The 15,913-nt window shown below is 37.1% G+C and overlaps 1 protein-coding gene across 1 annotated transcript in view; it reads left to right on the forward strand.

Moving 5' to 3' along the window:
- Positions 1-440: 440 nt before the first annotated feature.
- Positions 441-15,913, forward strand: part of LOC131047665 (protein SUPPRESSOR OF K(+) TRANSPORT GROWTH DEFECT 1) — a 55,099-nt gene continuing 39,626 nt past the window's right edge. The window contains exons 1-2 of the mRNA XM_057981461.2: positions 441-1,158; positions 10,115-10,220. Coding sequence (XP_057837444.1) covers positions 678-1,158; positions 10,115-10,220 — 587 coding nt within the window. The 5' untranslated portion in view covers positions 441-677. The remainder of the gene's footprint in view (positions 1,159-10,114; positions 10,221-15,913) is intronic.

Consider the following 15,913-nt stretch of genomic DNA (forward strand, 5'->3'; position numbering starts at 1 on the left):
AAAATAAAATAATTTAATGTCTTTTTTCATTAATTTTAATAATTTAAATTAATAAATTATTATTTACAAAATAACTAAACATATGAAATAAAAAATATTTCATTTTCATAAAACTTTATACATAGAGATAAAAACTAAAATATTAATAAAATTACAATAAAAGATATATTAATATATCTATTTTAAAACATCAAACAACAAGAGTATCTATATTAATGATCTTTCTTTTAGATTGATATATTTAAGACATCTTCTACACATATATCATTTTTTATTATGAAATGTTGAAGAATATAAAATAGGTTGCATTTAGATGGTCCTTTAAGCGTATCCCGTCGAACGTTGTAAGGCCATGGGCACATGATTCGTAGACTATGGTAATATTAATATTCTTGTGAAGAGCCACCATTCATTTATAAATAATAAAAACTAATAATATTTAGGGTCCGCCTACCGTGGCTTGTAAAACCATCCAAGGCATCCAAATCTTACATGGTGTGCTGGTCATGGAATTTCTTAAGAGGATTCATCACGACGGGCCACTGTAGCATACTTTTCAAACCATACACACTGCTTAAAATAATAATCATCAGATTTCCGTGACATAATTTATATATTGGGTTGGACCGGAAAACTCACAAAATCCATTCGATCCAGCAAGGTTTTCTTCTTCAGAAATGTATAGCAATTTCAAGGAGCAAGCAATAGAATTTGTCAGGCAGGCAGTAAATGAAGACAACGCAGGAAATTATGCCAAAGCATTCCCTCTATACATGAATGCTTTGGAGTACTTCAAAACCCATCTCAAATATGAGAAGAACCCCAAGATCAAGGAGGCCATTACACAGAAATTTACAGAGTACTTGAGAAGGGCAGAAGAGATCCGAGCTGTTTTGGATGAGGGCATCACTACCAAGCCCGCTGCCAACGGGGACGCTGCCGTGGCTACAAAACCCAAATCCAAAGGCGCCAAGGGAGGTGATGGGGATGGAGATGGAGAGGATCCAGAGCAGGCCAAGTTGAGATCAGGTCTCAATTCGGCTATAATAAGAGATAAACCAAATGTTAAATGGAGTGACGTGGCAGGCCTCGAGAGTGCCAAGGCGGCCCTGCAGGAGGCTGTAATCCTACCTGTCAAGTTTCCTCAGTTTTTCACAGGTGGGTTCTGTTATTTGTTAGTTGAAATTTTCCATTTTTGTTTGAGATTGAGAAGACGATCATCCGTTCTTTTGATTGTTGGTGAGAATATGCCTCTAAGAATAACCTACACCTATTAGGAGGATTTACTTCTATACCTAGCTGCTGAGAAATTCTCCAGCACGGGTCAACCCATAGGATTAATTCTAATTGTAGAAAGAATCAGCTTAGCGTTGGCAAAAGCCCAACTGTCTTGCCTCTTCAAGAATGTCAATGGTGTTTGTCGTGGCCCCTAACTGTGTGGTGATTATGCTGTTTTATCCCCGTGACTTGAGGATTAAACCTACATGTTGTAGGAATCACCCCAGCCGTTCTAACGGTAAACGAGCAATAATCTTACCTCTGCATGCCAAGCAAGAGTGTTTGCCTTGGCTTCTGTTCATTTTGGATTTGTGCCAATGTACACAGGTGACTCAAGGATTGTACCTAATTGTATTAGGAATCACCCCAGCCTTGCAAATAGTAAAATCTTAATAATCTTACTTGTGTGTTTAGGGCAAATGGGCTTGCTCCATAACATTTGCTAGTGGCTCAATGTAAGGGGATCGAAGTTGCTATGTGTTGTCCATACAAAGAATAAGGAGGTGGGCATTTTGTATACATTTTTGGTTGCAGTTGGTTTTTTGGTTACCATGTATACATAAGTACTTTATTCCTTTTTAGGGTAGGGTTATCTTCTGTTATACTTGTACACCTGCGGATTTTGTTCAATGCAAGTCCATAATATGTGGCCTATTTCTATTTTTCCAAAAACAACACAGGGATGGTTTCTTGCTTTTTCCCTTTTCATGTGTGGCTTTGCAATTTGTTAATTTTGCTTTTCTCAATTAGTTTGGAGAAAAGTGGCCAGCCTGAGGTCTGAAACAACTACCCATGCTTATTAAGTTGCTTGAGTTGTATGCACTGGTCCTCTGGAAGATGGGATTATTGCTAAGTATAGGTGGAATTTATGTGTCCCTAAAAGCCATTAAAGTATAGTAGTCTCATTTCTGCATGCCCGACAGACATGTTTGTCCTATTATATTGGGCGTTTGTTGCAGACAAAGTTCTGAAAGGTTGGCATATTGATTTTAGTCAGATCTATAGAGGTGTTTATTCTTGTCATTTACATGTGGTCCTTCAATTCCTTCTTGGGCCTGCAGTAGAAGTCTCCATCGAGGATATGCACCAGTACTCCGGTGGCATGGGCTTACACCTTATCGTTGGAGGAATCATGCAAGCCCTGCAAATGATGAAAGACTTGATTAACACCTCTGCATGCCTGACACGAAGGTTTGTCCTACCAAATTCAACATTCTTTGTTCCAAACTTAGAACAAAGAAGTTGCTTATTGCTTTTATTTGTGTTCACAACTAGGTTAATACACAACTAGGTTTTTGTGATTTTTATGTACAGATGGCCCTTTTGTTCCTTTTTATGGCAGGTATGTCTTCTGAAGTTCTCTTGTAGTTGGGCATTTTGAAGTTCTATTGTAGTTGGGCATTTGTCCAAAGTAATTCCCCAATCCATGTTTATTTCTACTTTTCTAACAGTTGGATGGCTTCTTTTGGCTTTATGCATTTGTTAGACTTAGTACTTTTAAACAAATGCCAGTTTGCCGATATCCATTGTGTTTGACATATTTTTTTAACCATTGATTGTAAATGAATAAGGATATAGACAAGGTAGGTATCTGGCATACAATAGATTTTTAGAAAGCTTTTGTATGATACGACTAAGATATTTTGTAGGTGAAATTTATTAACTTCCAGCAAATAACAACAGCCAAGAGAAGCAAAACAACTCGGAATCCTGAGAAATTTGATAAAGAAAACACACTTGTTTAGTGATGAAATCAGCTGTGAGGGAGGAATGGCAGCCTTCATGGCCAAAAATCGGTTTGAAAATTCTCCAAGTTACACAAAAACACTTGGAAGCACAGAATGGATAATCCATCAAATGTGAAGTTAAAGATAGTGGATTATGTTTTATTAATGCCCCTTTCTATAACTTCCTTATTTTTGCCTTCAATAAATATTCCACACTCATAATAATACTTGCTTAATGAATTATAAATATTGATTCAACTTTAAACTTATAATTTTGATAATTATAAACTTCAGATTCAAAGCTTAATTACAAATTTGAAAATCTATAAAATGTCTTAAAATGTCTCTGAAATTTCTATCTAAAGTTAGGGGTTTCCAAATTCACTAACTTGGCAAGAGAAACTAAGGGTTTTCGTCCTTAAATCTCTGCTCTTTGAGGGGTTTCCTCCTCTGTTTGCTGAACCGCATTCTACATTCCACAAAGGGATGAAAGTCAGATATAAAATATATTTTCCATGATGACCTCTCTTCTCCTTTTTGGATTTCCTTGTACACCTTTTCTCTTTAATAGGCATAACTCTTCATAATGCCTCTTGTCTTTTTGTTAAGGCTAATCTTAATTTGATATCATATTATTATTACTTAATCTATTGAAGATTATGTTCATTATTATGGTGGTGGCTTTCTTAGTTTTTTCTACATTTGTGGCTCACATTCTGAATGCTGCCATTTATATTTTTGGACCCTTTCTAACCTCGTGAATGCTTACTTTATTCTGAGTTGAGCAATGAAGCATATTCCTTAAACATATTTGTAAAGAAACAAATATTTTGGTCTTGTCTAGGTAACACCCCCAGGGACATATCTCCTTAGGTATATCTTGGTTTTCTTTGAAACGGTTGATCTCCATGTCCCTTCCTTTGTGGAGATTCAGTTCTTTTAGTGTGACAGTGCTTTCTTTATATACATGGAACAACTCCTTACAAGGTTGCATCTAGGACTATGACTCCTGCTACATCCCCTTTTACATGGCACACATAAGATGATGAACAGTTGCTTGCTCTATACTTTAGGCATGGCGTGATAATTTGACAGGTAAAGCTGCGTTGCCTTATTAAATGTGTTTCCTAGCCATACATTACGCTCAGTCACCATATGAAGTAGCTGGCGACCAACACCAACAATTACATCATGAATTACAAATGTCTTGATGGTAAGAAGACATATTCCATCTAGATGAAAACCATCATATTTGCATGAATTTTGATTTACAAGTTTGTGCCTTAATATTGGGGCATTACAGTTGTTTGAAAGGCTGCTTGTTTCTTTTTGGAGCAGGAATTGCATTAATTTTTCATAAATTACATTTAGGATTTTGTACTCAACAATTATTTTTAGCTCCGATGTATTGAAGACACTGAACTCTGGAAAGTTAAGCAGCATGAGGAGTTGCACACAGGTTTATTTTTGTGATTTTTATACACAGATGGCCCTTTTGTTCCTTTTTAGGGCAGGGATATCTTCTGAATTCCTTTGTAGTTGGCCATTTTGTTGAAAGTGATTCCCCAATCTAAGGTTTACCTATGTTTTCCTAACAGTTGGATGGCTTTTTTTTGGATTTCTGTATTTGTTAATCTTAGTACTTTTAAACAGATGCCAGTTTGTCAATATCCACTGTGTTTGCCATTTCTTTTGCAAGAACAAGTGCTATTACTGTGGTTAAGTTGTATTGATTGGAAATGGATAAGTATACAGAGAAGGTACGTATCTGGCATGAATACATATATGTATAGAAATCTTTCATATGTGGATTCTTCCAACTTCCAGCAAATCACGGGAGTCAAGAGAAGCAAAATAACTAGGAAAACCAAAAACTGGATAAAGAAAACATGGTTAGTTAACGGTCTCATGATGGATCATGGAGTGTAATCCAAAAATTCAAAAGCATACACACAGTTTCTGTGAAAAGCTCTTCAATTAATTATAATGGTCCGAGGAAGTATCATGTCTTTTAAAGAAAACATACTCAGTCAGTGATGAAATTAGCAAAGATGGAATAAATAGCAGCTCTCATAGCCAAAAATCAGTTTGGAAATCCTTCATGTCACACAAAAACACTTGGAAGCACAGAATGGATAACCATTTTGTTAATGTTAATAGCTGCAGGAGATTTCATTATACCTGCGATGATGTAAATCTCCTTGTTGTTGCTTTCCTGTCAGTGGTGGAGTATGTAACAACATTCAATGTAACAGCATTCAATGTAACGACATTCAATGTGATGGTGTATTCGGCTCCTGTTGGTGGTATAATATGTAACGGCATTCAATGTAACTGCCGCTTTGGGTTTTGCATGTATGAAGTGTTGGTCCTTTGTCTTCCTCCATCTTAGAGATGTTTCAAGCCTTGCCTTCAAAAAGGCGTGTTGCTGTTTGTGTTGGTGTATGAAGTTCACAATAGAGAGTCTATTATATGTGTTCACTTAAGCTGAGAGTTTTGTATCTTCTTCTTCTGCTATTCTGTATATTTTGTAGAAGATCTCAGTTCTGATATATTGTCAGCTTCTACCATTGATTGTTAAGTGTTAACAATCTTGCTTGAGAGCATTATATTCAAATTTTGTTCCTTCAATAAAGGTTGATTTTTGGTGTGGTTGGGTTTTTCACCCAAAGGTGGAGGGTTTTCCCAGGATAAAATTCTGTGTATCTTGTTCTTGTGAGATTTGCTAAGTTTCAGATTTATGTGTCTTATGTTTCTGGTTCTAACTTTAACACATTTAAATGTGATGTTAAAGATAGTGGATTGTGTCACTGGGAACACTTGCTCTCTCGTTTTGGAGCAGATACTTGAATATTTTAGTTTTTTCCTGTCAATTTTATAAATTTAAAATTACAGTCAGGATGCTGCACTAAACAATAATTTGTAGCTCCTATGTATTGAAAACACTGAACTTTGGACAATGTTGAAAATTCCTGTACACTATGGTAAGCAGGCTCTGATCTTAAAGAATCCTAAACTAGATAACTTAAAAGTGAAAGCTTAAAACTGCTGAACTTTAAATGCTAGAATCTGCAAACACATACAGTTGAGAAACAGTAGTTGATAAATAGTCAGGTCTGCTTCAAGTCAAATCACTGTTTCTCTAACATATGCTAGCCTGATTGCAATATCAAGGTTTTAGACTTATTTTTTGGAACTATGGCATCTTTTTGATTTGGAATTGAGGGGCAATGTTGCTGAATTTCCATTTAAATGGATTTTCAGCTATTGTAGTGATATCTTGGAAAATGTTGACTTTTCCCATGAGAGTAAAACAAGATTCATCATCGACAATGGAGGCTGATTCATTTTTCATTTTTAACACAGATGTAGACATGCATACTGTTGCTGATAGTTCAGCAGTTTCTGCAAAATTGTCATAGAAACTGAATTTCCATTTAAATGGATTTTCAGCTATTGTAGTGATATCTTGGAAAATGTTGACTTTTCCCATGAGAGTAAAACAACAAGATTCATCATTGACAATGGAGGCTGATTGACATCTATCCATCATATCTTCGACATCAGCTGGTGCTTCACCTCTTTCATTTTTCATTTTTAACACAGATGTAGACATGCATACTGTTGCTGATAGTTCAGCAGTTTCTCCAAAATTGTCATAGAAACTTAGAAGCAATTGTTTTTAGGGCACTGCTGCACATCAATTGCTAGTAGATTCTCTTGTAGGCCTTGCAACAGCAGATGTAATTCTTTGAGCTCATGGATCTTCTTACATCAATGTTATGGAGTTTGCAGCCTTAGTATTTGAGGCCTTTGGTGGATGTTATCATGCCCACATGCTAAAATAAGTGAAAGTAGCAAGGAAGCGAGACTGATTATTTCAATACCTTTAGAATCTGTGAATTGCTAAAGGTCTATAATTGTATATAATTGGCCTCTAAATGCCTTGTATGTTTTAGTTGGTTTGTCAATTTTGTTAGACCATCTAGCTGCTTAGAGAATCATAAATGTCATGCAACTTGGCATCCGAGCATGCACTTAAGTTTTGGTGTCATTATAGTGGATGCAACAGTAGCTATGTACAGAGTTGAAAAACTTAAGGCTTGGCAATAACTTAACAGACTCAAATTTTTTCAAAAGCTTGGGAAAGAAACTTGTCAAAATTCCTAAACATTAAAAAAACATATAAGTTTGTAAAATAATCTTAAAAAACATGCAAAAATCTGATCTTACAAAGATTTTTCCATCATTTATAGATTAAAAACTGAGTTCAATTCACATCATGTTGTCATATGATCATAAATTTCATATTCATATTTCATCATTGGAAATTTGAAAACATTGGTCCAAAACAAGATTTAGATTTTGCTTTTTAAAAGAGGTAAGAGGGGCAGCACCACTCATGCGGGCTGGGGTCACCACCCTTGGTGTGTACCCGGTTGTGATACAAGATGGGGTTCTGGGAAGGGGTCCCTGTTGCCTAGTCTAAATTAAAGCCTTTGATCCCACACGGGCCTTCGTGGCACATGCTTGGAAAAAACTGTTTTATTCCAATGCAGGTGGAATTTTATTTGGCTTCCTAAATGCTTGCAAACAATTGTGAAATGCTCCAACATGAGCGCTAATAAAAAAGACACTCCGAAAATGCAAAATGAACTATTTTCTGGACATAATTGACTTATCTAGCCCTGGCTAAGTTTTTGTCACAATTGGGGAGTTATTCAGCAAATAATTTATGAGCCTGAATGACTCGGGATTACTTGTGAGTTTAGTGATTTTTTCATGCTTTTTTCAACTATGGCCTATGGGTTAACATCATTCATCCTCCTTGGCTGTAGATTGGTTGTACACATCATATGAAAATCCAAGTAATGTTATAATCATTGTACACATTTCCATAATTCAATAGAATTCTGAACAAATTTTCACACATAAACAGACAACTACACTCTTCTATGACTCCTCCAAAATAGGGACCCCACCCAGATGCAATCCTTGAATTTGTTTGGTACCAGAGTGAATTTTCAAAATTTCTTTTCTAATGCATGTATGTTAACACAAGGTTTGGGTAGAAGGTATGACTTTGCTGCTAGATCCACTAACATAATTTAGAAGTGAATCAAAATGTCTATTCAATTATTTTGGACATATATTCTGGGTACTCTTGTTGAAGATGTCTATGTAGGAGGTTAAAGGAATTTATGTTCCGGTACCAATCCTAATTGATGCAAGAGTGGAAAAAGTCACCTGTTCAAAAGAGAACTGCATTATACCAAATCCTTCATAGGGAAATCATTGCCAAAGCTCTGGGTTATTACCTTTTAGCCGCTAAAAAAATTAATTGACAAGGATCCAAAAAATATTAACATGAAAGAAATAGAAAGAAAAGAAATTAATTGGTCAGATTTTTTAAAGAAAAATTATAAATCTATATTTGTTGAAAATAAGGAAAAGTGGGGATATATACTAAATTGCATGTAATTGGAGGAATTGTGATTAAAACAGTGAAACACGAGGATGTGTGCCCTCTCCCCTCCCCCATTTTCTTGCCGTTTTGAGGACGGGGATGTTCCCTTGTCCGTCCTAGGGATGCCTATGAGTCTTTCATAGCCCCCACTTAGAAATTCAGTCCTTCAGCAAAAAATGGTGAAAAATTTGTGAAAATTGGCATCCTTGTCTTCAAGTCGGTCTCATTCTTTTCATCAGTGTATATATATATATATATATGAAATATAACATTTAAGTATAAGAAATGTGACTTATACTTTAAGTTATATTTCATGTATATATTGGCAGGATGTTTTAGAGTGGTTTCAGATCTTTAGGAGTTATAATGCAGATTGTAGGCTTTAGAAGATTTATAAATTTTCAGATTTAGTCAAATTTCAGTTATCAGCAAGCGCCTATCAGCATTCTCTCACTCTCTTTATATCCCCCAAATTTTAGACCTACCCCTCTCCCTATCACTGTTCTTCTATCTCCTCTCTCTACCTCTCCCTATCTCACTATCTTCTCTCTCTCCCAAGATCTAGACCTATCTCTCTAAATCTCTCTCTCTCTCAACCCTAGACCCTCGCGAGGGGTGCTACCTTAAACATCATTTCTTAGTTGCCCCCAAATCTCCATCAAACTATAAGTCTAGGCAAGTAATAGCTACTAATAGGCCAATAATGAATCATGATCATAAAAATCTACATAATACATATCACTTGTTGCAAATATCTGCATATTCATAGTGAAAGCCACAATCAAGACCCCCGCAAGGGGTACTGCCCCTTCAGCCCAAACCTCCACCTACCATTCTTATTGTTTATGCAATCATTTCTATGTTTTTAATGTTTATTAGTTTAAAACTTTAAACTTCACTTAGCATGCTAAAGTTTCATTTTCAATTCTTATACTTATTCTTGGTTTGCACTTTGCTCCCAAAGTTCTAAAACTTTGCCTGCCATTGCTAATATTCAAATTTCAAATTTTCAATGCAATCATTTTCATGTTTTTAATGTTTATTAGGTGTAAACTTTACATAATGTGGCAAAGTTTCATTTACAGTTCTTATACTTATTCCTTACACATCTTTTTATAACTAATTTTTCAAATAATATATGTATTTGTGCCACCTCCCTGCCACTGCCCTTGAAATCCGTCCGCGTCCCTGCGGCCCCCTGTCAGGGAACTCAGTGGAACATAAGATTGAAAGGATATGCAGGATGGCATATAAGCAGAAAATTTAATGAAGTTTCTCATTTAGAATTGTCTGCCTTGGTGGTAGTCAAGGACATTAAATAATCTGTCAGGAAGATTTGAAGGTATTACCACCATATATTCCATTTTTTTAATGTTCTTTCAATATTTAGAAGCTGATTTCTTATATTCAGGTTTTTTAATATGTTTACTTCAATATTTAATGATCATTGTGTGGTGTGGTAATAAAAATGTTATGTAATGTGAACATGTGCTCTTCAGGCATTATCTGTTGCTTCATATCTCCCATGGCTGTTTTTTGATTTTTAGAGCTTCTTGTTACTCTAAAGCATCCCCTTTTCAGCCTTTTATTATTTGAGAGCTCATTCATGTTATTAATCAATTGCACATTTATGTCAATATAGGTAAGCGGAAGCCCTGGAGAGCATTTCTTTTATATGGCCCTCCTGGTACAGGAAAATCATACTTGGCAAAGGCTGTTGCAACGGAAGCAGATTCAACATTTTTCAGGTACCAGTCTTGATTTTAACAAGCATAGTTTTCTACTTAAAAATTAAAATGGCATTTATTTGTGAAAATAAAATCGAAGAGTTTAAACAACTTCAATTATATTTGTTTTGCTACAAATTCAAAATTATAATTATCATTCAATCTATCCTCAATCTACATGGCAAACTGTAAAAGCATTTAAAAGTGTGTGAATGCTGAAAGAGTTGGTTGCTGTATCCAGCCTTTTTAACTATTGGGTGAATGATTCTAAAGTGAGATATCATTATGGTATCTATTATAACTTGTTCATGGTCATGTCTAAATTTTGTTCATAGTCATGTCCGGAAATAAGATTGGCAATTTCTATTTAAAATATGTTCTGAAGTCTACAAATACAGGTCAAATGAGCATCTGAGACAACTGATACAATGACTTGTCTTCTTATGAGCAATACAATACTTTTACCTCCTTAAGAGCAGAAACTTAGAAGTTACTGCTAGAAGCCAAACAGTGGAAGACCAAAAGTGACCAGGTTTGGAATTTTTTTGAAAAATGAGATGATTTTTTTATTGAAGTTAGGTAATTTTGTTATAACTAGGAAGTTACACACCAGAGATCTATAGCTCAGTGGCTTGTATTTTGATTGAAATACAGTTTTTCGGTTGGCATGATATGATATGAATTTCTGTTTTCATAAGTGGGAAAATCAGGAATCTTACTATTTTGAGAAGTTCTAACACAGCTGTTTGGAAGCTATTAAATAGGAAGGTAAATGCTCTATTATTTCTTAATTATTATATAATAGTAGATTAAAATATCAAGTCAAAAGTCTATTCACTCAGATTATAATGCATGGATATTAGGCTGTGAGGAATGTTAATTTATACTCAGGCAATCACCAGACCTCTGGCAAAGGTCTCCTACAGATTTTTTTTGATCGGTAATAAAGTATATTATATTAATATTTAATCAAAAAAGTACATTGAGATTATTCATCAAGACTACATCTGACTACCGTAGATACAAAAATTACATAGCCATAGCTTCACCGCTCCCCTATCAACCTAACAGAAACTTCACCATGCCGAAAACAAGCAAACCCTGCCTGTATACAAAGTACCATAACGTTCTGCCATTAACGGCTAATCAAAATTTATCCCTAGACAGCTTACCCAGACAACGACACTAGCATGGTCACTCTGTGAGGGAAAACTAGAGTACCATCAAAACCAAACCCAGCCACGTCTCAGAATTTCTGTACAAAAACAAACAAAGAGAGCAACCACTTCGAAACAAACCCCAACGGCCGATGGCCAACACCTTCGAAACAAACCAAAATCACCACAAAATTGCCACAAAAGTGACCCCATCATGAAAACCCTATACAAGAACACAAACACACCAGGGAATACAAACATTCTTTTGAAAACAAAATTTTCCTGACAGTCAAAAGGGCAATACCAAAAAAAACATTGCCGAAACCTCCCCCACCATTCCATCACTTACTGCTCCTTTGGCTTCCTCCCTCGCGGTTTCCTTTTCCGCCTCCCGCCATCGTCACCACCTGCACCATTTGCTACCACCAACACACCCCCTCCCAGAGCCTCCCTCTGCCATAGAAGATTCTTCAAAGAATCCCAAGCAATGAGGGCCTACACCTGTCGTTCATCACGGTTGAAGCCCATCAGCCAGCGCATGAAAGGTACAAGCCCGTGCAGTTCTGCCAACACAGGGTCCTCAAAACCTTCATTGACATCAAAGCCCGCACCAGGAATTGCCCATTCGAGCACAGAATTCAGACCCAACAACCATTCATCCTCAACAATAGACCTCACAACCCACTGCACATTATTAGTAGTATCCCCCAATTCCAATCCCCAAGCAACCACCATGGTGACAATATCCATATTCGAACGGAACTCGTGCTTAGCAGCCAGAAACACTTACCCCAGTAACATCTCCATCAACCTTATGAACTCACCATCTTTCACTTTGAACAAACGCTTCATTCTCAGCGGCGTCACTAGCCCAAAGAAAGCAGCCTGAGGTTTGGTAGTATACAAAGGGAAATTTAAAACAATGTGAGACACGCAATGGATTTCAAAGAATTGATTTTTTATCAGAATGAGCAAGACGCTCATAAATAATACAAGGATATTTACAAGAATAGCAAGTTTCTAATAAGAAACTGCTGAGAAGATCGAAGACGATCTGTCTAAAATAGAAAATACAGTATTGAGCATTAATACTAAAATTAACATTATTTTAATATTCTCTTACCCTCCCTTAATGCTCAATCTATGAACTACACCTATAGACCCCCTGAATGTTACAAATTTATCAGGACCAAGGGGCTTGGTGAAGATGTCTGTTGGCTGCTCCGAGGTAGGAACATACAGCAACTGGATGGATCCGTCTTCAACCAGCTGTCGAATATAGTGACAATGCGTTTCCACATGCTTGGTTCTTTCATAGAAGACTGGATTCTTGGCGAGTTTGAGCACTCCTTGATTATCACAGAACAAGGGAGTAGGACCTTCCTGGGAGACATGCATATCCGCAAGCATTCGTCGAAGCCAAACCGTCTCACAAGATGCCTTAACTGCTCCTCAATGCTTTGCTTCTGTCGAGGAGAGAGCCACTACCTGATGCTTCTTACTAGTCCATGTGACAGCACCAAATCCCAAACTAAACACATACCCTGCTGTAGACTTACGGTCATCAACCGAACCTGCCCAGTCAGAATCTGTGTAACCACTGAGTATAGGATCAGAACTCCGAGTGTACAGAAGTCCATAATCAGGAGTGCCACTCACATAACGCAGCACACGCTTTGCTGCTAACCAATGATCAGCCTTGGGAGCTGTCATGAAGCGTGAAATGTAGCTCACTGCAAAACTGATGTCAGGTCTAGTGGCAGTAAGATAGATGAGGCTGCCCACTAGTTGCTTGAACAGAGATTCATCCACAACTGGTGAGGATGACTGAGCTGAAAGTTTGAGCTCGGGTTCCATAGGAGTAGAGGCAGGTTTGCAATCCTGCATTCTGAACCTGTCCACAAGACTTCTGGCATACTTGGACAGAGAGAGAAAGATACTGTTCTCAGTCTGCCAGACTTCAACTCCTAAGCAGTAATGTAGAAGTCCCAAATCTGTCATATCAAAGGTGCGGCACTGTTGACGTGTATTTTGTACACGATCATACACAGAATAAAATACCGACAGGCATCTTATCCTCTCTTGAGAAAATAGTCTCTAACTGCTGAAGATCTGCAAAAAGGATCAGTTAGATGGACTCCAAGGTTCTTTTAGTGGGGTCTCCACGTGTGGACAAGCTTCTTTAGTGGTATGATGTGATTTGCTGTTTCCTCCAAGGCGTCTTACGGATTCCAAAAGTTCGAAGATTTACTAAACTAAAAGGAACTTTCAAAAAAAATGGAAAAAGATAGGGCTTAAGAGGTCTAATCTAGCCTAACCCTATGAACGACTTAGCATGAATGAGATTTGGCAAGACTCAACCAACTTCAATTTTGCCATAAGATAACAACTTAATTGAAATTAGTGCGATCTTCTAAGGTAATAATGGTATTCAATGCATCAAAGACCAAGGACACTACTACGAAGGTACATATCCTAGATGCGAAAATGTTTGAAGGTTAAGGACTCAAAATGTTTTCCAGTCGACCACGCAAGGCGTTCCTACAATCAGCAAGAAGCTAGTGGTTTGGATTGCGAATCCTACCAAATATCAAATCTCACACTTAGCCTTTCAAATTAACAAACTACTTTGATTGAGCGTGATTCAAGTACATCCAACAACCATGAAGATAACTTATGAAATTTGCAACAAAACACCATAACTTCAATATTTTATTGATTTCCAAGTCATCATATACAACAATTGCTTGAATTTCTCTCTTCAAGACTCAATCTTGCTACAAAATAAAAATTGCTTCTAATTCTAATCTCTCTATCAACTATTATCTCTCACACTTATTCACTATTAACTCTCTCCAAATGAAATGAAAAATGGGGTATAAATAGCATCCCCAGTTACAATGAAAGGTCCAGATTGAAAGCAAATCAATGGACAAGATCATGACACCTAAACCCTAATTAGGGTTTGTTACAAATGACCTCCTTTTTACTGAACAATATTAAATACATAGCCAAATATTAAATTTGGCACAAAAATCTAGGAGGTATCAACCAATGAGAAATAAGATGTCATGTCATCTGTAACAACCTTTCATCTAGAATCTTATTCCCTTTCCAATTCTCTTTCTTAGCATATGCAATGAATTTTGTCACGATTTCTTCGATTTCTGTGCTTGGAATCTCGGGAAGATTCTTGATACTCTCTTCTAAGTGGATAACCTGATCAAATGCATCTAGAAGAGCTGTGTCCCAAGTAGGTTCAAGTTCCTTTGTTCTATCAATCAGGAGCATGGTGGCATACATCTGATCATACTGCTCATCTGTAACATCTGCGTCCTTGCGAAAGATGATCTTGATTCTATCCTCAAATTCTTGTAAATCCACATCTGTCTCGACCTCGATCCTTCTACCAAGAATGGTACGAAGTACCTCAAATACTCTGTCCTGGATCGGATTGATCACCTCCTCAACCTGGCCACATCTAACACTGATGTCCTCAAAGAGAACACTCTTTATATGGAGTAAGGTTGACCACTGAAACAAACTGTGAGAATCACCTTCTAAGATCTTCTCTTGTGCTAAAATTCTTCTGGATGTGTGTCTTATAACTTTCAAGACAGGAATGACAACGTCCTTGGTATGGGCAAATGCAGCTACTGTTGCCATCAATCTGTGAATAATCTCAAGAACTTGGATAGCCTGATGGGTGATCTTCGACATCCTTGTAACAAACTCAATGGCCACCGTGTGAGATCTATCCATCCAACTACATGTACGCTGGACCATATTCCTGAATCTTTCTGCTTCATTGATTGATTGAAGGGGTAATGCCTGCAATGGTGATCTAACTGGATCCTGACGTCCCAAAGGTTCATTGATGTGACTGAAATAAGTCCTCCATGCACCGACCTCTCTCTCAAGCTTTCTATTCTTTTCTACTTCTTCTCTAAACTTGTCCTTCAATGCCTCAAATGTGTCGGTGGCATCATCTAAAGTTTGCTCTGCTGTGGACGGTCCTAACTCAATAGTCTGTATATGATAGTCTTCTGCTAGGATCTCACCCTCATATTTGTCTGCTGCCGGTGTAGCTATCTGCAGTTTTCTAGATCCAGCCTCATCTCGAATCATCTTGGACATCTTTGTAGCCTTCTTCTTCTCTGTTGTCATATGTGAACGTCCCACAAGGCTCTCTAAATCAATTGCACTGTCCTCGTCCTCAATTACGATCACCTTAGTCAATCTTTCCTTCAACCAATCTGGGATATTCGATCTTGTCTCTTGAACTTGAATTTCTTTATGTACCATTTCTTCTTGTCTGGGAGGAGATGTCACTTCATTATCATTGTCTAAATCATAGTCTTGGAGAGATCCATCGGATGAAACATGCTGTGCTTGTCCTTCCTCCTGCCTGTCATTCTGTACCATCGATTCCATGGATTCTTCCACTCGAACTGTTCTATCCTCTGGCCTGGAAGAAGTACCTGGTGTTTGATCTTTGTTAGCACCTTGCTTTTTCTTGGAAGGCTCTTTCTTTTCTGATCTTTCCTTTCTCTTTGA

Source organism: Cryptomeria japonica, chromosome 4 (assembly GCF_030272615.1).
Source record: "Cryptomeria japonica chromosome 4, Sugi_1.0, whole genome shotgun sequence".
NCBI lineage: Eukaryota > Viridiplantae > Streptophyta > Pinopsida > Cupressales > Cupressaceae > Cryptomeria > Cryptomeria japonica.